At 34.5% G+C, this 26,449-nt stretch overlaps 1 protein-coding gene across 4 annotated transcripts in view; it reads left to right on the forward strand.

Annotated features, from left to right (window-relative positions):
* BMP2K (BMP2 inducible kinase) overlaps positions 1–26,449 on the forward strand; it is a 121,503-nt gene that overhangs the window by 37,583 nt on the left and 57,471 nt on the right. For 2 of the 4 annotated variants that reach the window (XM_039220681.1, XM_039220683.1), the window contains exons 2-6: positions 7,714–7,832; positions 12,084–12,189; positions 18,925–19,067; positions 21,338–21,459; positions 23,665–23,746. In XM_039220681.1, the coding sequence (XP_039076612.1) occupies positions 7,714–7,832; positions 12,084–12,189; positions 18,925–19,067; positions 21,338–21,459; positions 23,665–23,746 (572 nt within the window). The remainder of the gene's footprint in view (positions 1–7,713; positions 7,833–12,083; positions 12,190–18,924; positions 19,068–21,337; positions 21,460–23,664; positions 23,747–26,449) is intronic. The other 2 variants (XM_039220682.1, XM_039220684.1) reach the window with 2 other exon arrangements.

The raw sequence follows: 26,449 nt of genomic DNA on the forward strand, positions 1-26,449 counted from the left end.
GATCAAGTGCTATTTCATTTCTCTGGTTAGTCTCTTTTTTCAAATGATGATTTTGGAATACCTAGTCTTGGTCACAATATAATGTCTAGGTTTTTTGTTTTTGTTTTGGTCATCTAATAGTAATATGTGGATTCTAGCATGTCTCCTGGACATTTTTGTTATTATTTATTGGCATTATTCTTACTATTATTTATTCAGTATCTTACTGTTTTTATCTTACTTTGGAAAGTAATGATGACTTGGAAATAGAAAACTGTTGAAGCAACTGTACAAATTTTCAGATTAATTTCAGCTAGGCAATGAAGTATTTGATAAGATGATGCCATCAGTATATAATATGCCCATTTAAAAATAGTATGAGCTTAATTGTGCTTACATATTCACTCATTGCTTGTGAGATGACCAGATAAAGATATAGGGCTAAAGCCACCCCTTACGAAGGCAAATTTGCCACCATTGAAAACTTTTTTCTGTAGCTTTTAGATCTTCTGTTTATCCTGAATCTCAGAATTTCATGATGATGAGCCTTGATATGGATCTTTTTTTAATTTTTAAATTTTAATTTAATTTTAAAATTCCAGTGTAGTTAATGTGTGTTGTTATATTTCAGGTGTACAATATAGTGATTCAGCAATTATGCATTACTCAGTGTTCATCATGATATGTGTATTCTTTTTTTTTCTTTTAAGTTTATTTTGAGAGAGAGTGTGCATGCTAGTATGAGTGGGGGAGGGGCAGAGACCGAGGGGGAGAGAGAATCCCAAGCTGGCTCTGCACTGACAGTGTGGAGCTGGATGAGGGCTCCATCCCATGTTGCTGAGATCATGACCTAAACCGAAATCAAGAGTCAGACACTTAACCAACTGAGCCACCCAGGAGCCCCAGGATAAGTGTGTTCTTTATTCTCTTCACGTATTTCACCCATCCCCCACCCACTTCCCTTCTGGTAACCACCAGTTTGTTGCCTATACTTTTTTTCTTTGTTAGTGTTATTTCTTAAATTCCACATATGGGTGAAGTCATATAGTATTTATCTTTCTCTGACATATGTAGCTTTATACCATCTAGATTCATTCATATTGTTGCAAATGGCAAGATTTCATTCTTTTTAATAACTAATATTTCATTGTATATATGTTGGGTTAGCTTATGTATTTCAAGTTTGGGATTGTATGTGTGTGTTATATCTTTGATATACTTTTCTTCTTTATCTTCTCTTTTTTCTCTTTCTGGAACTTCTGTTATTGTGATATTAGATCTATTGGATTAGTCCTTTTATGTTCCTGTCTTTTGTCTCTTATTTATTTATTTTTTTGGTCTGGAAAGTTTCTGGAAATTTTCCTTAATTTTGTCTTCTAGCTTCTCTGTTAAAAATTTTCCCTTTTGATCTCTTAGTTTAAATATGCAGAAGTCATTCCTCATTCTGTGCATATCCCTTTTACAGGGCCCTGATCTTATTTTATGACTAGTATTTTCCTTCCACCCTGAAAATATTTATAGGTTCATTGGATGATTTCTTTAGCTCCCAGCATCTCTTTCAAAGTTCCTTTTTTCCTGCTTGCTTCTTTTCATCTCTTATTCATGTTGTAGGCTTTCTGTGAATGTTTGATGAAACTTTGATGTCTGTTTTTTTTTTTTTTTTTTGTTTTGCTTTTCTTTTTTTTTAAGAGTGAAGCTCTTTACAGTGATGATTGGAAGGGGTTTTTGCAAATTGCGTTTCTTGATTCAGGGTTTCACTTTAGTGTGATGAGTCAGAAACTTACTTTGTTTTCATTGTCTGACTCCCAAATTTCAGTTTCTGTATTTTTTTTTTATTCCATCTCTTCTATTCCAAGAAGAGAACTTCTCTCATCTGTGGTGATTAGTATGCACTGTATGTCTGTATGTCTGGTTCTTGTAGCTTAACAGTGGTCTTTAGGTGGAGATTATCTTTTCAGTATGTAGACTTTTACTTAATTCTCTTGTTTTTAAGATGATACTTTTCCCTCCCCTCTCCTGTCCCCTTGCCTCCAAATGGTGCCTGGTGTCCCAGGTTACTGCTGGTTTAACTCATCCTGCCTGGGTGTAGTGTTGGAATTGGATAAGTAAGGAATCTAGTGGTCTGACTGCTTTTATGAAGACTACGACATTCTTCTTATTTTCTCATTGCATCCCTGCATTCAAAGGGCCCCTGTAATTCTTTAGTGTTTCAGGTTTATGCCGTTAGACTAGGTTTGCTTCTTGCTCATCCTTGCTTCCTCCCTCTTCCAACCAAGGTCTTTCTCTGTTCTGTTTAATCCTTTACCATGTGTCCATAAGTTTTTCATTTCCCCATATTTTGTTGACATGTCTTGTTTCTTTCATTCTCTTTGACCTTATGGATTTATGCCTTTAAAAATCCTTTATTGGGGCACCTGGGTAGCTTAGTCAGTTAAGCGTCCAACTTTGAGTCATTGGCTCAAGTCATGATTTCATGGTTTGTTGGTTCGAGCCCTATGTCGGGCTCTGTGCTGATAGCTCGGAGCCTGGAGCCTGCTTCGGATTCTGTGTCTCCCTCTCTTTCTGCCCCTCCCCTGCTTGTGCTCTGTCTCTCTCAAAAATAAAGAACATTAAACAAATTTTAAAAAATCCTTTATTTTTGTTTTGGAGGAGTACAGTGGTAAATGCTAGGGTTTAGGCCACCATATATTAATTGGAAGTCTCTTGACTTTGTGTGACTTCCTTTTGTATGCTGCTTTTACCCTATAGCAGTGTCATTCCTTTATCTGTTTTAAGGTGACAGGTACTTTTCTCATTCACTTAAAATAAATTTTCTACATTATGTAACAATTACCAGTAAAACACACACCTGTTATAACATCCAACACTACAGTAGCATATGAAGGAAAAATTGTTCCTCTTCTCTTAATTATAGGATTCTGAGCCAAACTTGTGTGTGTGTCTCTGCATTTTGTTTTTTATGTTCATAAAAACATTTAACATGTGTCCTTAAATTAGCAAAATACACCATCCTCATACCTAATGGAACAAATGACTGACCAGGAGAAAATATTGTACTCCTTGCATGTTAAGAGAATTTTATAATGCTCTCCTACAACTGAAAGAAGAAGGTAACCTTTTAGAAAAAGGGACCAATGATAGGAAGGCAAGATGCAGAAGAGGGAATAGAAGTGGCCAACAAAAAAGAGGCTGAGATGCTCAATTTCACTGAGACTGAGAGGAAAACAAGATAGAAATAACAAGGCCATGAGTCTTTTTCTTTCAAGGTGGCAAAATTTTAAATGTCTTAGTAACTTCTAGTGAGCCTGTGAGAAAACTGTGTCTTATGTTGCTTCCAGAAGTTGCTGTAACCTTTCGGCGTTTAATCTGGCAGTATCAAACTTGAAATGTGTTTTTCCTTTGATAGACTTTTCCTTGGAAATCTGTGCTACAGGAAGAAAACACCAGTCCTTAAGAAAGATTGTACAAGGGTGTTTAATGCAACATTCATTGTCCATAATGGCAAGAGACAGATAAATAAAATACCAGACTATGTTGAATGACCAACACTTTGGAGATGATCAAATTATAATACTTACGTGGTATAGCATACTATACAGCTTTTTAAAAAGAATGAGTTAAGCCATGTGTTACTGTAGTCTGTGTAGATGATCCTATTTTTGTCAAAAGAAAAAGGTGTGCGGGAGGAGAGGTTGAACTTTATATAAGGATGCATATGTTTTGAAACCAGACATTTGTATAAACATTATTTGATAAAACCTACATTAAAGTTGCCTTAAAAACAAACTTAATGAGTATAAGGTAATTGGAGGATTTCCTGGGTGGCTAGCACTTGAAATTAAATGGAGGCTTGCTGGGGCGCCTGGGTGGCTTAGTCGGTTAAGCGTCCGACTTTCGCTTAGGTCATGATCTCGCGGTTCGTGGGTTCGAGCCCCGCGTCGGGCTCTGTGCTGACTGACAGATCAGAGCCTGGAGCCTGTTTCAGTCTGTGACTCCCTCTCTCTCTCACCCTCCCCTGCTCACGCTGTCTCTCTCTCTCTCTCTCCTAGAAATAAATAAAACATTTAAAAAAAAAAATAAATGGAGGCTTGCTCATTATGATTTATCTCAGGCTGACTACAATATAAAACTAGTATCTTAATCCAGGTCTTTGCTTTCTTGTTCACTTAACTTAGTGGACTTCTTAGCCCTGTTCTCAGGATTATTTTGTCACTGATGAATTTCTACTCCTTTGGGGACTTGTAGTTGGTAAATTAATATCTATGCCAGAGGAAGGAAGTTCAAGGAAGATATGAAAATAAAGAAATTGGTTCTATCATTCATGTTTTCATTCTTTCATGTTATCTTTCTGAATACATTTCTGAATACTTATATACACCATCAGCAAATAAAAGTAAAACAAATGAAAACATGGAAAAATAATGGCTTAATAAGAGGAATAACTACTAGTTTATCAGGAGGAAAAGTTAGTGTGTGGAAACACATGCCTATGTTCATAAACAATTACCCAAGGCACCTGGCATCTCTAGAGCAGTGCTTTCCAAGGTGTTATTCAGTCAAGTGCAAACTACATTGTCATTATTTAAATATTGCTAATTGAAACAAATTCAGATTGGCCTAAAGCCACTCCTTCATTTAAATATGATTACTTTTTGTGTTGGGTTGGGGACAAAAGAGGTGATATTTAAGTTAGGCAGCTTGCGGAATTGTTTTAACATGTGAACACCATGTCCTACCCTAGAAAAAAACGGGGAGGCTGATAACCATTGCTTTTCAGAATATATACCCACAAATTGGAAGGAATGCCTATATTACATGATTTATAGATTACAAAAGATAGCAGTACCCATTTTACTCTGCCAGACCAATATTTGTCATTAGTTCTTTCATTTTCTTGGAATTTTGAGACTATTTGAAATGCTTAATAATACCCTCATAGTCCTATGACTATGGGACTGTGCCTTGACTTGGACTTAAACTGTATATTGAATTGGACATAGAAATATATAATAAGTGGAATTTGTAGTAACTGCCAATAATCCTGTGATATATTTATCCAGTGAGTTGAGAATTGAAGTACTTGGTTAATATAGTCAAAACTCCAGATAAAAATTCCGAGGGAGTGATGAACATGAATTGGATTGGTAATGAAAGATTTCTGGGAGGAAAAATATGTATTGTAGAATTTGGTACACATGGATTGGTGGCAAGCAGATGATACTCCTCTCTTGAGTTGCTATAATATTTTAACTAGTTACTTCCCCCTAAGTCATTCTTGTAACAGAAATATTAGCTTATAAATAATTAGAAAATGCTGGAAAATACAGTATTTGGAGAAATACAAATATTCCTTTTCTCAAAACAGGCACTATTCATGACCATAATTTACCTTATTTAGGTATAAATCCATAGTTGATGTTAGAAAGTTAGAAAACATTTGGCCAGATCTATGACTAATGAAACTAACAAACTTTAGCTTTTAGGAGCAGGGGTTTTATGAAGAAAACTTAATATTTTTTCCCTAATTTTGCTAACTCACTGGCATAAATTTTCTTTTGCTTTGTGGGTGGTTGAGAATGGATATATAGGATTCGTGGTTTGTCCAGAAACTTTTTCTCTGGTTCAGTGGATACTTAACTAGGTCGTATATCAGAAGGAGCTGGGAGACTACCCCCCAACCCCTGGTTAATAAACAGTTTATATTATTATATATTCATAAGAGCATAAACAGAGGTAGAAGACTACAGTGAGCCAGGGGATTTTTAGCAGTATATTTACTAGGCCTGATTGAGACTTTCTGATTCATACTTGTGGTCAGAACTTGGAAAACTATTGAAGATAAATTCATTCTCTCTTTCTTTCTGTCTCTCTTACCAGCTTACTAGGCTATTCTTATGTATAGCTATGTTTGGGAAGCATTGTTCTAAAGTAATCTCTAGATAAATATCTAGAAACAAATGCTGTTTAAATTATTTATCTTCACTTATACTACTTCCATGTCTAGATCTGACTTTTAGCATTTTCTTTAATTTTTTTAAATAAAATAAAATTTGAATAGTTTAGCACTTTTTTAGTGCTAATTTGTTAATGTTTGCATCTGAAATTAATGTTAACTGAACTTTAAAAAAAACAACTCTGCACTGTTAGAGCTTTTACCTGAAATATCTTTCCCAAATTCCATCTTTTTCTCTCCTGGTAACCACCTTGTGGGTTGGTTGATTTGATTTCCCCTACATCGTATATATTTCCATATCTATATGGAAATCCAAACCTACAAGGTGGGAGTCTTCCAGTTTCTTGTAACTACAGTTGGGGAAATGGAGACCCTGGATTGAATCCATACTGATTCTGGAGTGTCTTAGGAGCTCTTTTTCCCCTATCATTTATCCCCAGTAGTTTACTTTTCCTTTGACTGATTTGCATTGAATCAGAGTGCAAGTGCCTTATTGCTCCCGATGCTGCTTTATAAGACCTATCAAATCAATACAGGTGACACACCGTTTTTTGTTTTTAACTACATTAAGTAACACAGTAGCCTTTATACCAAGATGAGGTTTAAAAACTTCAGGTAGAAGTCTTTGTTTAGATATGACAGAAGTAATTCTTTAGAATACCTAGCAATGTGTTTCAGATTTGCTTTCTCAAGTGCGGTTAACAGACTCTCCACATAACTATGACATAAATAATGAGGACACTTATATTTTGTAAGAATTCTGTAAGGACGGGGTTCTAGAGTTGTTTAATTCAGTAGCCTAACTGTGTCAGTGTTCTGGGTCATTTTTTTTTCTCCGATACCATTTTCTGTCATTGCCACAGATAGCTGTGGTAGGTCTAAACATTGGATTCATATACAACAAAATCCAAAGGCCAAAGGAAGAGCATGGACTTCTTCACAAATCTCTGGGTGGACAGTCTTTCCCTATAATTCCCAACAAGTTTTTCCTTATGTCCCATAGCAAAATTGGTTACGTGTCCAATCCTAAATCAGTTACTGACAACGGGAAATGAGATTCCCATTACCGCCTCACAACAGTGTTGGTTCATCCCCTGGAACTGGAGAGGGACCCACCCATCTGATCCTGTTGATGTTTCAAATAACATCAGTGTTTTCTTATCACAGAGAGGGGGAGGCTAGTGAGTAGGCAATCCTAGTATGTGCCAGAGTATATAGTAATACAGTTATATTGTGACATTTTCCAATATTGTGTAAGATCTATTCTCATGCAAAATGGAATTTTAGTATTTTAACTTTTAAAAGAGAAGCATATTCTTTTTTTTTTTTTTTGAAGCGTATTAATTTTTGAGGGAGAGTATGAGTGGAGGAGGGGTAGCGAGAGATGGAGACACAGAATCAGGAGTAGGCTCTAGGCTCTGAGTTGTCAGCACAGAGCCTGATGTGGGGCTTGAACTTATGAACCGCGAGATCATGACCTGAGCCAAAGTCGGATTCTTCACCAACTGAGCCATCCAGGCGCCCCCAGAGAAGCATATTCATTTGAGATGCACGTTATTTTCTATGTACTCCTTTGTGATTAGCATAGGAAGCCAATACTTTGTTTTTTTAATCTAATAAAATGATTGCTTACTGTTATTTTGGTCTTGTGTACAGTCAGTTTATTTCTCTCTGGGATTAAGCTCCTCATATTCCATGATTTTGAGACTATTCCATGAAAATATTCCATGAATTTGATTAAGTGGTTTCTGAGTCTTTTTAATTACTACTTGTTTTTCCAGGTGGGTTTTCCACGGTTTTTCTGGTGCGGACACATGGTGGAATTCGCCACGCATTGAAGCGAATGTATGTCAATAACCTGCCAGACCTCAACATTTGTAAAAGGGAAATTACAATTATGGTAAGTGAAAGAGTAATTCCATTTCAAAAATTTGGTCTATTTTCTTTTGGTTTTGCACTGTAACGTTAACCAGCTTTTAGGTAAGCTGCTTATTGGTTTATGTACATCTAGAAAACCTTTGAAATGCATTCTTTATAGACACATTTAGGGGTAAATATAGCCAACCTCTTCCTCTCCTTTTTCCTTTCTTCCTTCCTTATTGTAGTTTAATGGGCAAACTCTTTTACTCCTCCCCCCCACCTTTAAAATACATTTTAATTATGGAATATTGTGAGAATTGAAAAATTTAGAGAATTATATGATGGATACCAGTTTATGCACTACCCAGCTTAAGAATTAAAATCTTACAGATACAGTTGAAGCCTTCTGTGTATTCCTTTCTGGCTGTATCACTATACCGTTCTCATCCAAAAAGGAGCAACTGTTCAGAATTCGGTGTTTACCATTCCCATGGGTGTTTAATACATTCACTGTATTTGTTTATATTCACTAACAACAATTAGTTTTTGTTTTTGTTTTTATTTTTTATTTTAATTTTTTGGGAGAGTGAGGGTATGCACTTGTGAGCATGAGCAAGGGAGGGGCAGAGGGAGAGGGAGAGAGAGAATCTTAAGCAGGCTTCACGCAAACATGAGCTCCATCTCAAGACCATGAGAGCATGACCTGAGCTGAAATCAAGACCTGAATGTTCAGTTGACTGAGCCACCCAGGTGCCCCTGCTTTTCATTAAAAAAATTTTTTTTTCAAACGTTTATTTTTGAGAGACAGAGCATGAGTGGGGGAGGGGCAGAGAGAGAGAGAGAGACACACACACACACACACACACACACACACACACGCACGCACGCACACACAATCCAAAGCAAGCTCCAGGCTCTTCAGCTATCAGCACAGAACCCAATGCAGGGCTTGAACTCATGGACCACGAGATCATGACTTGAGCTGAAGCCAGATGCTTAACTGACTGAGCCACCCAAGTGCCCCCCTGCTTTTCACTTTTAAATTCATGCAGTAAAGTTTATTGTTATTACAATTTTTTTTTTTTTGGTGTACACTGCAATATATGGTAAGATATCCATATCTTCCCTTATGAGTAAGGGAATTTTTTTTTTAAATATTAGGAAAAGTAAAAAAAAAATTTTAGTAGTTCATTAACAAAATTTCAGTAAGTTGGTTAACTAAACAGTTAAAAGCCTACAAAATAAAAATTTTCTTTCTAGGGTATCTTATTCTCAGTGCTCTGGAGGCTTGTTGTTTTCCTCTTCTTCCTTCTCCCCCTATTCTCCTTCTTCCCCTGCTCCCCCTCTTTTTTCTTCTCCTCTTCGTCTTCCCTTCCTCTGTTTCCTCCAACTCTTCTTCTTTTTCCTTCTCTTCCGTTTTCTCCCCCTCTTCTACTTCTCCTTCTTCCTTCTCTTTTTTCTCTCCTTCCCTCCATCTTCCTTCCCACTCTCTCCACTTCATCTTTTTTCTCTCCCTCCTCCTCCTCTCTCTTCACCTCTTCTTTCTTTTCCTCCTCCTCCTTTTCTTCTGTTCTCTTCCTCTTCCTCATCCACTGTTTGTCAAGTGCTAACTCTATATATATTTAAAATTTTTGGATATGTGAATTTTTCTGTCTGGCTTCTTTCACTTAGCATGTTTATGAGGTTCATCCACATTGTAGTGTGTATCAGTACTTCATTCTTTTTTATCGCTGAATAATATTCCGTTGGGTGTGCCTGTCTGTTTGCCTATCTGTCTGTCTATCTGTCTGTCTATCTATCTATCTATCTATCTATCTATCTATCTCTATTCATCTGTTGATGAACTTTTTTAAAACCGTTGATGGGCATTTGGGACATTTGTACCTCTTGGCTGTTGTGAATAGTGCTGCTATGAATATGTTTGTATATGTATTTGTTTGAGTATCTCTTTAGTTTTTCTGGGCTGATATCTAAGAGTGGAATTATTGGGTTATGGTAATTCTGTGTTTAACTTTTTTAGGGATCACTAAATTGTTTTCCTTAGCAGCTGAATTATTTTATGGTCACATCAGCAATGTAGGAGGATTCCAGTTTTTCCACATCCTTATAAACACTTCTTAATATCATTCCTACTTATCCAAGTGCTAAGAGAGAGATTTCCCGTTTTGTATCAGCATCTTTATCAACACACATATTTTGATTTCTTTTATTCAAAGATAGGCACATTTATATAGCATGACTTATCTGACTCTTCATTTATTGTCCCTATTCCCTGGTTAGACTAGACTTGATTATGCTTTAAGACTTGCTCTTTAAAAGCTTTTTAGGGGCTCCTGGGTGGCTTAGTTGGTTTAGTGTCCGACTTTCGCTTAGGTCACGATCTCGCGGTTCGTGGGTTTGAGCCCCGCATCAGGCTCTGTGCTGACTGCCAGCTCAGAGCCTGGAGCCTGTTTCAGTCTGTGACTCCCTCCCTCTCTGACCCTCCCCTGCTCACGCTGTCTCTCTCTCTCTTTCTCCTAGATATAAATAAAAAACATTAAAAAAAATAAAAATAAAAGCTTTTTAAAAAGGCCATTAGTCAAAAAGGTGAAGAGATTTACCCCAAGATCATAGTTCTTAGGCTGAGTTTTCTAACTCAAGTCTAGATATGGTACCATTGTGCCATGATTCTTGCTTTCAATAGAATTTGTGTAATTTTGAGAGATGTAAAATACAGTCATCATCAGTAGCCACAACACTCAAATTCTTTGCTTTTGAACAAGATAACTTAGGGAGATTAGCTCATCAGAACAGCGGTCTTCCAACTCTTTTTGATACCCATCTCCCATTATATTTATGTATTTATGAAATACATGTTCTGCTGCCATTCATTAGGTAATATCTCAAGTTATATTACACAGTTAAAATCAGGTTTATTATTGATAGCGGATGTGAATTTATTTAAAAATTTTTTTAATGTTCATTTATTTTTGAGAGAGAGCACGAGTGGGGAAAGAGCAGAGAGAGAAGTCAGACAGAATCTGAAGCAGGCTCCAGGCTCTGAGCTGTCAGCACAGAATCTGACACAGGGCTCGAACCCAGGAACTGTGAGATCATGACCTAAGCCAAAGTCGAACACTCAGTCAACTAAGCTACCACCCAAGCGTCCCGGGTGTAAATTTATTTTAAAAAGTATTGTTGATAATTGTTTTTTAAATTTCCAGACCTAATTAGATTATTATTTTTAACCTCATTATATGCTGACGATTATGAACAAAAGTGTCAGATTTGCCATTTTTAATTTTCTTATACTTTTATTAGTATTATCTTTAACGTGTGGTCTATTAATAGAAAATTTTTTTAGCCACTTATTCATTTTGTAATGTATTTAGTTAAAATGTATATATTCAAAAGTCCACTTACTTGGATACACATAAATTGCAATATATTATAGGCAAAACAAACAAATGAGAGTGTAATTGTTAATTCATAAATATTAGAGCTTAATTGAAAAAATTTTTACATGAAAATAAATATAAGTAAAAGTTCTGATAATTTATTCTTGAGTCTCAAAGCACTATCTTTCACACTTATTTTGGAGACTTTAGGTTTTGAGTGAACCATTTTTTTTCCTGATTGAATTTAAAAATTAGTGTTCAAAGGGGCACCTGGGTGGCTCAGTTGGTTAAGCGTCTACTTCAGCTGAGACATGATCTTGGGGTTTGTGAGTTTAAGCCCCACATTGGGCTCTCTGCTGTTAGCACAGAGCCTGCTTTGGATTCTTTGTCTCCCTCTCTCTCTCTGCTCTTTCCTTGCTCGCTTGCTTTCTCTCTAAAAAATAAACAATAAAAGAAAATTAGCGTTCATTGAATATTTGCTTGTTAGAAAATGGCAGCCACATGTAAGAGTTTTAAACTAAAAAATTTTTTTTCAATGTTGATTTTTGAGAGCGAGAGAGAGGGAGGGAGAGAAAGAGAGGGAGAGAGGCAGTATGAGTGGCAGAGGGACAGAGAGAGGAGATACAGAATTGAAAGCAGGCTCCAGGCTCTGAGCTGTCAGCACAGAGCCTAACTCGGGGCTTGAACTCGTGAACCATCAGATCATGAGCTGAGCCGACTTAACTGACTGAGCCACCCAGGTACCCCTGTAAGCAAACTTTTCATTCAAAGTGTTGAAACCTTTTTGAAATATGTCAGATTCCATACTTCATTCACTTTTGTGAAATTCTTCAAATATATTAATTTAGACTTCAAACCATTGCTAATAGAGCTTTACAATGTATGTTTTAAAAATTTTTTTTTTTTTTTAACAGAAGGAATTGTCTGGTCACAAAAATATTGTGAGTTACTTGGATTGTGCTGTTAACTCAATTAGTGATAATGTATGGGAAGTGCTTATCTTAATGGAATATTGCCGAGGTAAGTATTTTTCTGCATTTGTTTTATATTGATAAAGAAAAGTTGCTCTTAAAATGGTTTACTAAGTGTCTTGGTTTCTCCCTGGGCAGCTAGCTGTCACCTGATTCTGGACACTTCTCATAATCTCAGCCTTAATTATATAATTAAGGAATGCTATTAAGTAATATTTAAAATCTAGTCATCATTGCTGCAGTAATGATAGCAATTAAGTGACAATTGGAAAAATGCTGTTGTGTTTAAAACAGATCTAAATGGGTAAAGAGCAGTTACACATCATGCTCTCCTTATTTTTTTTTATAGTCCAGGAAAAGCATAATGTGGCAGTATTAGTGTTATAAGATTTTTTCCAGCAGTCTACCATCTTAATTTTAAATATATCAAGTGTAATAAATTTAGATGCATTTTGATCTGTAATATTTATAAATTTATAGAGTCTTGGGGTTTTACTATAAATACCAGAAGATTAAACACTGTATTTTATTTGGCTCAATAATGGTTTTTCAAAGAAGTATTTACTTGTATAGTGTGCCTTAATAATAATAATTTTAAAAATCTCAGAAATTTTTTTTACTTTAATGTATTTGAAATTAATCCATTTTTTGCAAACTTTTAAAGAAATTTTAAAAATCAGACTGTATCTGACAATTTGGGTTCTAGGGAGCCTTGGCTTATATTTAGATTCTCTTAAGACAGGTATGATTTTTTATTATTATATTAGAAACACTTGTCATTTCCTGAATGTTGGAGGAGTAAGTAGGCTGATGGTGGTAGTTTTGGAGAAAATTCAGTCTCATTTATTCTAGTCTTGTGAGCAGGGATGGACGGGAAAATGAAGTGAATCAGAATTATAATATCTATTGTGATATATTTGAAAATTATTTCCATATATCATATAAATATTTTGGTGTTATCCTGATTGTTTTCTCTTACATGTATCTTCTACTGTAAAACATTGTGATCTCTTTAAGGAGAAAATATAGATATTCTTTACTCCACTTTCCTGAATTCTAGCATTTGTGGTACTAAATCTTAGCTGGAGAGAGTAGCCCTTGGATATTTGTATAGATAGCCCTTGGCTAATTTTTTAAAGAAAATTGAATCTAGCATAATCATAACCCTGGAATAGTTTAATTAATAGTCATCCAGAAGACATTTTAAAAGGAGCACCAAATGAACTTCAATTTTTAGGGCATATATTTTATTTTAAAGTAGAAGTATGACCTGAGCTATATTTTGAGGAAGACGTTCTTTTTTGCTTTTTAAAAACTTAAAATTCTTTTTTATCTGGTTTGAATCAGCAAGCTGATTCACATGAAGTTTTTATTTTTATCAAAGTGATGCCTGTATATGGTTTAAAAAGTCAAATGGTTTTGTTAAACTGTGGCTAAATCAGTATCTTCCTGCCCCATGCCTCTCCTCAAAGGCATTCATTTTAAAAATCGTTGAGATATTTCTCCTCATATGCACTTCTGTATTTCTACACTTCATTATATAGAGGAAAATGTGTAGTTTTAATGAGATCCTTAGAGTATGAAAGAGAGGGAACTTAGAAAATCAGGAGAAGTATGTGATTCTGGGCATTAGGAGGCTCTTGAATGAATGTTTGCTAGTGCTTTTTCTGGCTTTATGTTTATTTTTTATTATTTTTTAAAGTTAATTAATTTATTTTGAGAGAGAGCACAAGCCAGGGGAGGGGCAGAGAGAGAGAGGGGTGAGAGAGAGAATCCAAGCTAGCTCTGCACTGCCAGCACAGAGCCTGCCATGGGGCTCAAATCCACAAACTGTGAGATCATGCCCTGAACCAGGATCAAGAGTCTGGTGCTTACCTGACTGAGCCACCCAGGTGACCCTAATTTTAATGTTTTAGGGAGTATCTCCAAGTGAAGATGAGGATTTAACTGTTAGAGCAGTGTATTTTTAATTTTTAATTTTTAGATTAAATTAAAAATCGGTATTTATTTTGCTTTCCATTTTAACTGTGATGTTTAATAGTCTGTAATTAAATTATTTTTTTAATGATTTAATTTTTTTCTTGGAGTTAATAATTACCTATTGATATTTGTCTATTTTCCTTCATATATGTTAGTATTTTAGCCCAACATTCTTCAATAGAAATATAAATCTTTATGTAGTATTTACATATTTGTGTCAATTTTACTTTTTCCTCCATAGAAACATACTTTGGGGAGACTTCAGTTCTGCTTAATTGTGAACAGCATTTAGCTGTGCCTCTGAGAACTTCCTTTGCCTTCTTCCCTACTACTCATGCCTCTTCCCTTGTTTTTACCTACCTTCATTAAATAGAGTACTTTTTTTCAGTAGCTTTGAGATAATGGATTATGGAAGGAAACCTATTTGAAACCTTGTATGAATAGAAGTATTTTTATTCTGCATCCATATTGTTAGTTTGGCTGGCTAAAATGTTGTAGGTTAGAAATAATTTTGGGCTAGAATTTTGAAAGCATTATCCCATTTTTTACCTAGTTGTTACTATTGAGAAATCTGATGCATTACGATTCTTTACTTTTTTGACGTGACCTCTTTTTTTCCATGGACACTTAGAATCTTTGCTTTAACTCTAGCATTCTAAAATCTCAGGTGTATCTGCTTTGGTTATGGGTCAGTTTTGGTATCTTTATTGCTGGGCACTCAGTTCTTTTTCATTCTCTGTTCCTCTCATTAAAAATTCTACTTGTGTTGGGAGTTCCTTAAATGTATCTTTTAACTGTCTATAGAATTTTGCATTTCTGCTATTTATTTTTAATTTCCAAGTACTCTTATTCTCTCACTGTTGTTCTTCATTAAAATGCACTTTGCTCTTGTTTTAGGTGCAAGTCTTTTGTTGTCTGCAGTTATTAATTATAGCTTTTAAAAAGAGTTTTCTTCTGTTCCTTGTGTTTTTGTTTTTCTGAAATTTTTTTCTGTTATTACACCTTCTTTTTTTATGTTAGAAAGTTTCCTTCAAATGTTTTACCATCTAAACTTACTGCATGCACTATAGATTAGAATGTTCCCTCTGAGTGGGCAGTTATATCCTAGAGAAGGAATCCAGAAGATCTGAATAGGGCATACTCAATTCCTTTTTCTCAGATGAATCAGATAAGTTCCTTTTCTTTTCATGGGGGAAGAGTGAATTGGAGAGGTAAAGAATGGGAGAATAATTACTTTCCTCTTACTTCTATAAAAGCTGATTGTATTACATAAAATTGTTTAAGAATGAAGGTACTTTTGTAAGGCAGTTAGTGTTATGGATATAGATCAGGTACATTGGTTTTGATTATGGAAGGGATGAAACTGCATAGGAAGTAGAAGAATGTAGTCAATATGCACAGTCATGGTTAGAGGTATCAATTTGTTTACAGTCATCTTTTGTGAAATCTTAGATCTTTGTGGGTTTATGATTTGACACTGCTAAATTTATTAATATTCTTGTGTGTAAGTTAAAGAGAAATTAATTACATGCTTGAAGTACCAGAAATCAGAGTTGGTCTTTTGAATATATTTCCATCATTTTATGAAAGGAGCTTTTTTTCTAGGAGGCGTTCTATAGAAATTCCCATGGATGACCTACCTGTTAGCTTTTGCTTAATAACAAAACATCCCAAAACTCAGTAACATAAAACAACAGTCATTTATGATGGCTTGTGTACCAATGGGTCACTTGTTCTAGATTGAGCTTGGTGGAATGACACTGTTCATTTTACTTGGGCTTGTCCACATGCCAGTGGGTTAGTTGGAGTGGCTCTGTTTCATATGTTTCTCCTTCTTTTCTCTGTCATGAGAAGCTGTTTTGGGGCTGTTTCTCTCATAGAGAAAATAGAAATACAAGGGGGCAAGTGGAAGACATGAGGTCTCCTAAGGCCTAGACTTGGAATTGGCACACTGCCACTTCTTCTGCATTATTCTTTCGGCCAGAATAAGTCCTGTGGCTGAGCCCTTGTTAAAGAGCAAGGTATTCTGTTTGTTCCATTCATTGGGAGAAAGTGCAGTGACATGGCAAAGGGCAGGGATAAAGTGAGGGTTGAAGATTTGGGGCCAGTGGTGCAATCTACTACAGATTAAATTATTTTATAAAAAAGCCGAAGTCCTATCAAAATTAAAATGGAATGTAAGATTGCACTTTATAGAAGGTTGTTGGATGATGAAGTGGTTAGGAAAATGTTAACTTTTTAGTTTTAATGGTGAAATTGGTCAGAGTGTAAAAGCTTTTGTTTAGGAGATGATATCTGTTTTGAAAAATATGGAAAAATTTGAGAGTTACATGTATCCTGTTTTAAAAGATTTTCAGTATACATTGTTTGATTTCTGAATCTCACTTTTTTTTTTGTTTTTAAAATTTTTTTTAATGTTTTATTTATTTTTTGAGAGAGAGACAGAGATAGAGTGGGAGTGGGGGAGGAACATTGAGAGAAGGAGACAGAATCCCAGTCAGGCTCCAGGCTCTGAGCTGTCAGCACTGAGCCTGATGCTGGGCCTGAACCCACGAACTGTGAGATCATGATCTGAGCTGAATTCTGATACTTAACTGACTGAGCCACCCAGGTGCTCCTGATTTTGTTTGTTTGCTTGTTTTTCATTAGAATAACTGTAACTTTAATCTTCAGAGGACTTTGATTTTGAATAATGAAATTTTATTTGTTTCTACATTTGAAATACAGCTCAGTTACAGCTTTTAGCTTTTTCTGGGGACTTGGAGTTTGTGATTCAAGATCTGTGAATGCTAGAAAAGAGATTAACATTTGTTTAATTTTATTTTCTACTCATCACAACATTGAAAATTTGGAAGAGGTAGAATGAGTTCAAGGTTATGCTTTTTCTTTAGCTGTAAATGATATTTCAAGAATGTGAATGAGCACCAATAAAACACTTTTCATCCTGTTTAATTTTTGGTTAAAACAAGATCAGTGTCTAACACACAAGAGGATGGGGGAAGTTGCTGCCTGGTCAGGTAATATGAGGCATCCTGAACAAATCACAACCTAATATACTTTAGTGTTCTGAAAATTGGGGATTGATAGATAGAATTTGGTATTTTTTCTGCTTTAAAATTTTAAGAAGAAACCAGCTATTTTAGGAAATACAGGAGAATGCTGTTTAGACAGTAATAATAAGATAAACAAGTGTGTATGCACCTTCTTGCAGATTACAAAGTAGCATTCATTTGTCCAACTTTGTTAAAGGAAGGCTTCAAGTTAATATAAGTTTGCCTTTTTAAATTCCCAAACTTAATTTTTTTTAGAATGCTTTCTGAGTGAATCACATGATTACTTGTGTTCTTTAAAAAATTTTTCTAAATGTTTATTTATTTTTGAGAGAGAGAGAGTGCAAACCAGGGAAGACACAGAGAGAGGGAGACACAGAATGTGAAGCAGGCTCCAGGCTCTGAGCTGTCAGCACAGAGCCCAACGTAGGGCTTCAACTCATGAGCCAGGAGATCGTGACCTGAGCTGGTCAGACGCTTAACTGACTGAGCCACCCAGGCACCCTTAATTACTTGTATTTCTTGTGTTCTTAAGTGGTGGAAGCTTTTTCTTAATAATTTAGAATTGTCACTAGACTGTCAATTATTCTGGTATGTGTAATATATATTCATCCTCTCAGGGCTCATTGGTATGACTGATTTTAGGAAGTTATTCTGCCTTTTGTCTTATACCTTAATTAGAGCATTAGCTTCTTAACCCTTCTGTCCATTTCCACTCTTGTGATTTCCCCCGTCCCCCCATCAAGGATATCCTTTAAAAAGTTAGATCTGGAGGGGGCACCTGGGTGGCTCAGTTGATTAAGTGTCCAACTCTTGATTTCTGCTCAGATCATAATGTGAGATTCAGTCTGCGTCAGGCTCTGCACTGACAGCATGGAGCCTGGTTGGGATTCACTGTCTCCCTCTCTTTCTGTCCCTCCCCTGCTCATGTGTGTTTGTGCATACTCTCTTTCTCTCAAGATAAACTGTTAAAAAAAAAAAAGTAAATCAGGAAGTTTCCCTGATTCTCAAGATAAAATATAAAATATGGCTGATGGCTGTCTGTCTTGTCAGTCTCATGTCACTTTACCTCTTCTCTACATTGGTTTTAAGTTAATCAGACTTATTAAGCTCTTTCCCAAAATGGAGGCCTTTGTACGTACTGCTTGCTGTTGCTAGCATGTTTTTCTCGCAGCTCTCTGCCTGGTTAGTTTCTAATCGTCCTATAGTCTCAACATAAATATCACTTCCTCAGATGGGCCTCATCTGACACCATCTCCTCCCCATCCTCCTTTGCCAATTCAAATTTAGGTTTCTCTCATATTAGCTTTATTGTACAAGATTATATGTGTTTATGTAATTGCTTAATGTTTATCTCTGCCTTTAGATTATAAATTCCATGATAATATAAACTTTATCTTTGCTCACCATTGTTTATCTAATAACTAGCATAGTATTGAATAACTGTTTCTTCAGATCATGATACTGTCAATTATAAGGCATACCTTGATTTCGTAGTTGTTAGAATCTTTAAAAAAGGCCAATAGCATTAGCAGAACATCATCTATCTTAAGATGTTTTTAATTCAGAGATGTAAAACATGAAAAAATATATGTTATTGAATCAATATGATGTGGTACAGTAAGCATATTTACATGAGCGTTATGAAAAGTCCAGCTCCCCTTTATCTGAAACCATAAAGGCATTTCTTAAGTTCTTTGTGGTAGTCTTCATTTACTAAAAATATGTCTTCTCAAAATTACTTTTTTGGTTAGCTGGGCAAGTAGTGAATCAGATGAATAAGAAGCTGCAGACAGGTTTTACGGAAGCAGAAGTGTTACAGATATTCTGTGATACCTGTGAGGCTGTTGCAAGATTGCATCAGTGTAAGACTCCAATAATTCACCGGGATCTGAAGGTATGAATTTTAGACTGCTTATGGATTCATACATTTTAAAACGTTAGCATTAAAATGTTCTTGGACGAGTATCTTCATCTACACCTGTTTTTATTACCAGCACTGAGAAGGATCTCTCTGTCCCAGGCTACATTTCCTGAGGCCATGTAAAGACTATAGAATAGAAATTGTACTTTCTATGACCCTGAGAGTTTCTAGTATGGCTGTAGAAGTGGATTTTATGGCCCCTACTCTGCTTCAGTTGTACATAGTAGGCTTCTTTAAAAGGTTTAATATGAGCAAAAATGTGAACGTGATTGAAACAGGTTGAATGTCCCTCCACATGATTCTCTCCAGTTCAGCTCTTCTCCTATTTCCTGTAACTCATATTAGGTATCGGTATTTGCAGAGATTTTGGAGGCAAGCATAAATGGGTCTCTTTACTCAGTTATTTATCATTTGCCATAGTTTTCTATAATACATTATATTTTGGTGTTGATTTACTTTAAGGTCGTTTTATCTTTTTGTGGGCTCTGATCTCCTCTATATGGCACCCACTTGTTATGTTGGAAAAAGACCCCCCAAAAGATTTGAATATTCCCAGTATCAAAGTGCTCAAGATATCATTACCCATATCATTTAAAGTCATAGGTTTCTTCTTAGATGCCCACAAACCCTAAGATTACAAAAGTTTCTGTTCCTGAAATGCTCTATACCCAGGTATCTCATGGCTAATTTTTCATACTGCTTCAAGTCTGCTCAGATTAACCTTCTCTGTGAGTTCAGTCTTGCACCACCTTATAGTATGCTGATTGTTTACTTTCTGTTCTCTTCCACTAGCATGTAAGCTCCACGTGGGCAGGGATTTGTCTCTTATTTAGTGATATATCCAAGTATTTAGAATGGGGCCTGGCACATAGCCAAGGTCTCAATAAATATTTAATGATTGAATGAATCCCGTCTGATTATACAAAATCTATGAAAGGTTATAATAAAATCCCCCTAGGATGCAAGAGAATAGATGATATCACTTAGACTCTAGCTTGTTAACCATGAAAATATCATCTAGGGAAGCCTATTGTTACCATAGGTTACAAATTAAGCCAAGACTGAAATGTAGGACTTCAGACTTCTGTCCTTTAATTTGAATAACCAGTATAGTTCATTTCAGTTCTTCGGAATACACAGCTTTTACATTTCCCTAATGATTTGGTATGGATTTTTATCTTGTTTTGGTTTGTTAACTTTTTTCATATTAAGTTGATGTTTCCAGGTGAGTCTTCTTGATTTAAAACCACAAAAGACATTGAATGGCTTACTTTAGTATAGGCCCTATTTAATATGCTTAGTTCATTTTACTTGTGTAAATTGATGTAAACCTACATTTGCTTTAAGTAGATTTCTTGCAAAAATCTTTGTTAGTGTGCAAATATTTTAAAAAGTTGACTAAATGTGAAATATAGAAAAAAACTATATGTGAGTATTTTGGTAGAGTGGAAAGCAATTGAATAACTCATCCAAGACTGCATCATAAAGGTAGAAAAGGTTGTGAGGGAAAAAATGTAATAATAATAGTAGCATTTATTGAGTGCTTTTTTCAGTCACTTTTGTAACTCTTTACATGTTTTAATTCATCTGACTTTTACAAGTCCATGTAACAGATACTATTATCTTCCTCATTTTGTAGACAAGGAAATGAAAGCACAAGAGTGCTTTTTATTGTCTAAAGGAACCTATGCTAGCAAGTTGCAAACTTGGGATGTAGATCCACACCCTTCTGTTCTAGAAGCTGTGTATGTCATTTATTTAAATTGCTACACTCTTATCTCTAATTTCACACATCAGGTCAAAACTGTGTTTTTCAGGATAGCATTTTAGATAAAAATGGAATTAGGAGTCAACCAGAGTTAGAAGTTTAATGGTTTTTGTTACTTGTCTATAGAAAAGCTGAAGTTACAGAATGAAAAATGGAGATGCATTATAGACTTCTACTGCTACTAGTTCTTTTTCATAGAAGAGGTTTAAAAAGGATTTAGTGCTTCTGGACCCCTGCAAAAATCATCCTGGGATAGGGGGAGCACTTCTCTGTTCTTAGCAGGAGAAACAGTAGACCTAATCAGGCATATTTTTGGTCTGATTCATTTGGCCTTCCTCATAATTTTTATCTTATTTCTCTTCTCTCCGTGTATATATGGCACAAACTTTGTTGTGGTATTTATTTTGTAAAAACGTGGTTATAAAAGTATAATTTTCACTTTGAAAATACTACTAATTATTTATTTTTTCTGAAGGTAGAAAATATTTTGTTGAATGATAGTGGAAACTATGTACTCTGTGACTTTGGCAGTGCCACGAATAAGTTTCTTAATCCTCAAAAAGATGGAGTTAATCTAGTAGAAGAAGAAATTAAAAAGTAAGTTTCTATCTTTATTGTGCTTTGTCTCACGAGAATTTTAGGTAACTTAATCTGTGGACCAGTTCTGCTAATACAAATTTTAGGTATTCCATTTATAGATTTCTTTGAAATATTTATTGCCATAGGCATTGGTTAATTGATGTCTGCTCAAGCTCAGTAGAAAATATGCTATGTCACAGATACAAGTTTTTAATGTGCATTATAAATGTATTTATCAAGAAGTGTATTAAGTTAATTTGTGGAATTATTAAAGGGAGTTTTACATGATTATTGAGTTCAGTTAAACATCATGTTTTTACTGATATTGAGGACTTGCTAGCAAGATAGTAAATTATTTGGAAACTGAGCTTTTACTTCATATTTAAGATGAAGAAGATTGACTTTTAATACAGTGAAAACTAGAAAACCTGTTACTTTGTAATAGTGTATTGGAAAGCTCTCTGGTAGAAATAGGTCATATCTGCTCTATGTTTTTTTAGTTTCATACTTTCTCTGGTTGCTAGGGTACTTATAAAGACCTCTCCCTTACTTTTCTGTTTTCTCATTTAGAAAATAGAACTGTTTGTAAATCTTAGGTAAATGTTAAGTTACTTTAATAAAATGATAATGCACGAAGGTCTGTCAGAATAGGAATTTGAGTAGTTTTTTTTTTTTTTTTTTAGTCTCCTCTCTTCCTCACAATTTCTCAGTTGTTTAAGACTAAGAGCCATCATTTGAACTGCAGTATGCATTTTGAAAGAACTCAAGGAGAGCTGATCTTACTCTGGCCCATTTGTATAACACTTTGGGTTTCTAGACCATGTATTTCTACTCAGGAAACATAGCCTATGGTGATTATGTTAGATTCCATAAAAATTAACTCCTTAGTAAACATATAAATATCTTGAAGAATACAAGAACAAATCATTGAATTGGCTTTTTGGGGATATACGTTTGTGTATATACATGTATATGTATGTGTGTGTGTATATATATATGTGTATGCATGTGTATATATGTATGTACACATATACATGCATACATACATATATGTATGTGTATGTATATATATGTGTATATACATAAAATTTAAAAATTATTGCGTTGTGATTTGTAACTGCTTTAGGATCTCTGACTTGCTGAAATTTTCATTTCTTACTGCTGAGATCTGAAGTATAGTTAAGATTCAGCAGAATTTTGTAGTAGTGATGAATGCAGGCTCATGAGGAATTCTTGTGCTTTGTGGCTCAATTGGGGAGGTAATGGTCTAACCATTTATTCAGTTAGAAGGTGTTTATTCAGGGCCTACCATGCAGTGGACACTATTGTTGGTGTTGCAGTATAGCAGTGAAGAGAAGTCCTGCCCTCGTGCAGTTTGTATTTTGGTTTTGCAGGTTGCTCCTCGGTAGTAGTATCATTCAGAATGTCTCACTAGTCAGGGTAATTTCAAAAAAGTAAGATGATAGGATGTTGAGCCTTAAGATATTTCATATAAATGAAACATACAAAAGTCAAAAGTAACTTATACCATGATATAGGTAGTCCTTCCATAGTCTAATAGTTTCTGCCATGAAATTGAGTACTACTTTATTTCTGTTCATAATGGGTTTAGAGTTTTTATGTTGCTAAGTATTTATTCACAGTATCTTTTAATTCCAGATATCTTATGATGGCAGTCACTTCTAGAAGTGTTCTTAATTAACGTAGTTAGAATGATGGCAACTAGATTACTTTTAAAACAACGACAATACAAACAGACCTAGGGGAGGTTTACTACTGTGTGCCAGAAATTATGTTAGAGTCCCTAAAAACAAACTCCTTAATAAACATATAAATTAATTTTTGAGAGGGTAGACATTTTGTTTTTAAATTAATTGACTAAAATATTTTGATAAGGATAGTTTTAGAGTCAAATTATATTATTTAAAACAAATTCAAGGAAAACTATGTTTTCAATCCATTGTCTTTATTTCAGATTTTTAATTAAAATTAAGTTTTTATATCATTAGAGGTGCTGTTGCATTTGTTGAATAAAAATGTGTATAGATGCTTTGTATTGTTCAATCTTGATGGACTTTTAATGACCTTTTTAAAAATAGTGTTATTTCTATATGTTATTGGACCTAAAAGTTTTTTGTAGTATTTTATGTAGAAACTATATAGTATCTATTTTTTTTTTTTTTTTTTTTATATCTCCACTCCATTTCACTTATTTACTGCCAGGTATACAACTCTGTCATACAGAGCCCCCGAAATGATCAACCTTTATGGAGGGAAACCCATCACCACCAAGGCTGATATCTGGGTAAGGCCAAGAAAGGCTAACACTTTCTCTAAACAAATTAAAAATAAAATCTGAGTTCAGTTGATTATTTTCCCCCTGTTCCCCAAAAGGTATTTTATAATAAGTAGAAGAAAGTGGTATATTCTTATCCAGAAGAAGAAAATAAATAGAACATTTTATCTTCTTAATCCTGAAATGGAAAGCTTAGGTATAAAAAAAGCAAATAAAGGATTTCCATATAATGTAATGCTCTGCCACAGTATTCTTTAGAATTTATATTACATGTGAATGTTAACATGTTTTGATTGTCATTTTGATTGCAGTATGGAAAAGCTGGTCATAATTCTTAAGTAATTCTTAGAAATATTTTAAGAACTTTTTAATGGAAACTAACACGAGTAAATTTTTTTTTCTAATTAAAATCAAGCCATTGACCAATTTCTACATGTTGATGATCTTACATAGCATATACAGTTGACCCTTGAACAACATGGTTTGAACTGAGTGTATCCACTTAATATGCAGATTTTTATTTTATCTTTTTTTAAGTTTACTTATTTTGAGAGAGAGAGAGAGAGAGTAGGAGCAGGGAAAGGGCAGAGAGAGAGGGCGAGAGCGTGAATACCTAGCAGGGTATGTCACTGTCAGTGTGAACCAAGAGAAAATCAAAGTTGGCCCAGGTGCCCCAATATGCAAAATTTTAAAAATAAATATATTTGAAAGCTTTCGTAGATTTGCAACAAATTTGAAAAAACTTGCAGATGAACCAGTCAGCCTAGAAATATTGAAAAAAATTAAGAAAAAGTTACTAACACATATTAAAATACGTGGTAATTGACTGCTTATATTATTGGGAAGGCTTCTGGTCAACAGTAGATTATTAGTAGTTACGTTTTGGGGGAATCAAATCAAAAGTTATACGTGGATTTTTCAACTGCATGGGGTATTGGCCCCCCTAAACCCTGTGTTGTTCAAGGGTCAACCATATATCTGGATTGAATTATTAAGATTGATCATATTTCTATATAGCTGAACTTTACATTAGAATGCCTATACTTTTTTAGGACTTGTTTCATGAGGGAATATATTTTGGCTTTGTTTCATAAATTAGCACAAAACTCTATTTTAAATGTGAATCTGTTTAAATTCAACAAGTATTAGCCATATCTACCACTAGGGACTGTATTAGCATTGTAGGAAAAAAATTCCTTTGGAAATACTTCTAGAGTTTACAAAAAAAATCTGTTTATTTTAAAAACATAATTTAGAAAGTAGTCAAGCATAATGTGTGAAACCAAATGAATATCTCCTTGGCTCTCTTCTCTTGACCTCCTCCTATAGGGGTTGGGATACTAAATATTCTTGCAAGGTAATAAAAAAAAGAATATCTTTGATATCTTTTCATCTGTCATAATCACTTTTCTTTCTTTTTTTCTTTTTTTTTTTTTTTTTACACCAGTGATTCTTAAATCTTGTGGTAGTTGAATTTTTAACCATATACGTAGTTGACTCAATGGACAAGTTTGATTTAGTTAATTTGATACTGCTTACAGATTACCAGCCTGTAATTAAAATTCAGTTTGTTTTTTCTCAGCATTAACTTTAAATGGCTAATAGTAAATGGTTTATAGTATAATGTAGAAAGCAAATCCAATCAGATTTTAATTCAGTAAAATGAAGATATTAGAAGAGGTGATTGTGGAAGTTTTTCCTAGCCTAATTTTTTTACTGCTTTTGAAATCCATGTTACCTAAAAGAGTATTTCAACGGCAGAGGAAACAACAGACATTGTAGTTTAACTACTGTTTGGATATCATCAAGGCTTGATTGAAAGGATAATTAGTCTCTAAGTACATGATTGTTACCCCATATCTTAACAAAAAGGAGAGAATACTTTTTAATTCATTTTTTTCATTAGACTTGATATGTGTGCCAGGCAGCATACTAAACTGTGATAAATTTCAAATTTATACCTTTTATAGATTAGTATATGGGGTAGTATTTTTATAACTGATAATTATAGAACTTAGTATAAGTATTTAGGGTTACAAATAGATTACTCAAAGGTAAAGAAAAAAGAAGAAAAATAATCAGAAAATAGAATCTATGTTTATATGCTTGACAGAAATAGAATTTTAATTTTCATGATACCACTTTTTTTTCTTGTCTTAGTTTGGGTGAAACAAAAGTATGTTGCAACATTTTATGTGTGAATGAAAAAATATCTAGAAAAAATATCAATTTATATTGGTCAAGGATTGTGTTTCTGATTCTATTTCAGGATAGTACTGATTCAGGGAGTTATCATACTGAGGTTAAAGTATTCATTTAGCACTTTATATTTTGGGGGAAATTTTTTTTTGGTTGGAAGTTTCCATTATAGGTTATTTTTATCCTGAGAACTAGGATGCTGATTTTATAAGCATTAGGAAATTCAGTGAGAGATGCTTCGTGTTATCTTTTAATAAGGAAAATTGAAGATGATGATACTCAGCCTTCAAAATTAGATCATTTTTTCCCCTTCTGTTTCTTGAACAATTCTCACTGTATCAAATGGATAGAGGGAAATGCCTTTGGTGTGAAAAAACTAGGGCACCTTGTTGTGTTCACACTGTGTGAAGCAGAGCATTTTATATTTATGTTTTTTAAGGATACTGGCATTGCTATCTAAAATAGTTATCTGGAAACTCCCACAACATTTACCCTAACAGAAAACACATTGCT

This window comes from Hyaena hyaena, unplaced genomic scaffold, assembly GCF_003009895.1.
Source record: "Hyaena hyaena isolate Hyena2069 unplaced genomic scaffold, ASM300989v1 scaffold_902, whole genome shotgun sequence".
In the NCBI taxonomy this organism is placed as follows: Eukaryota; Metazoa; Chordata; class Mammalia; order Carnivora; family Hyaenidae; genus Hyaena; species Hyaena hyaena.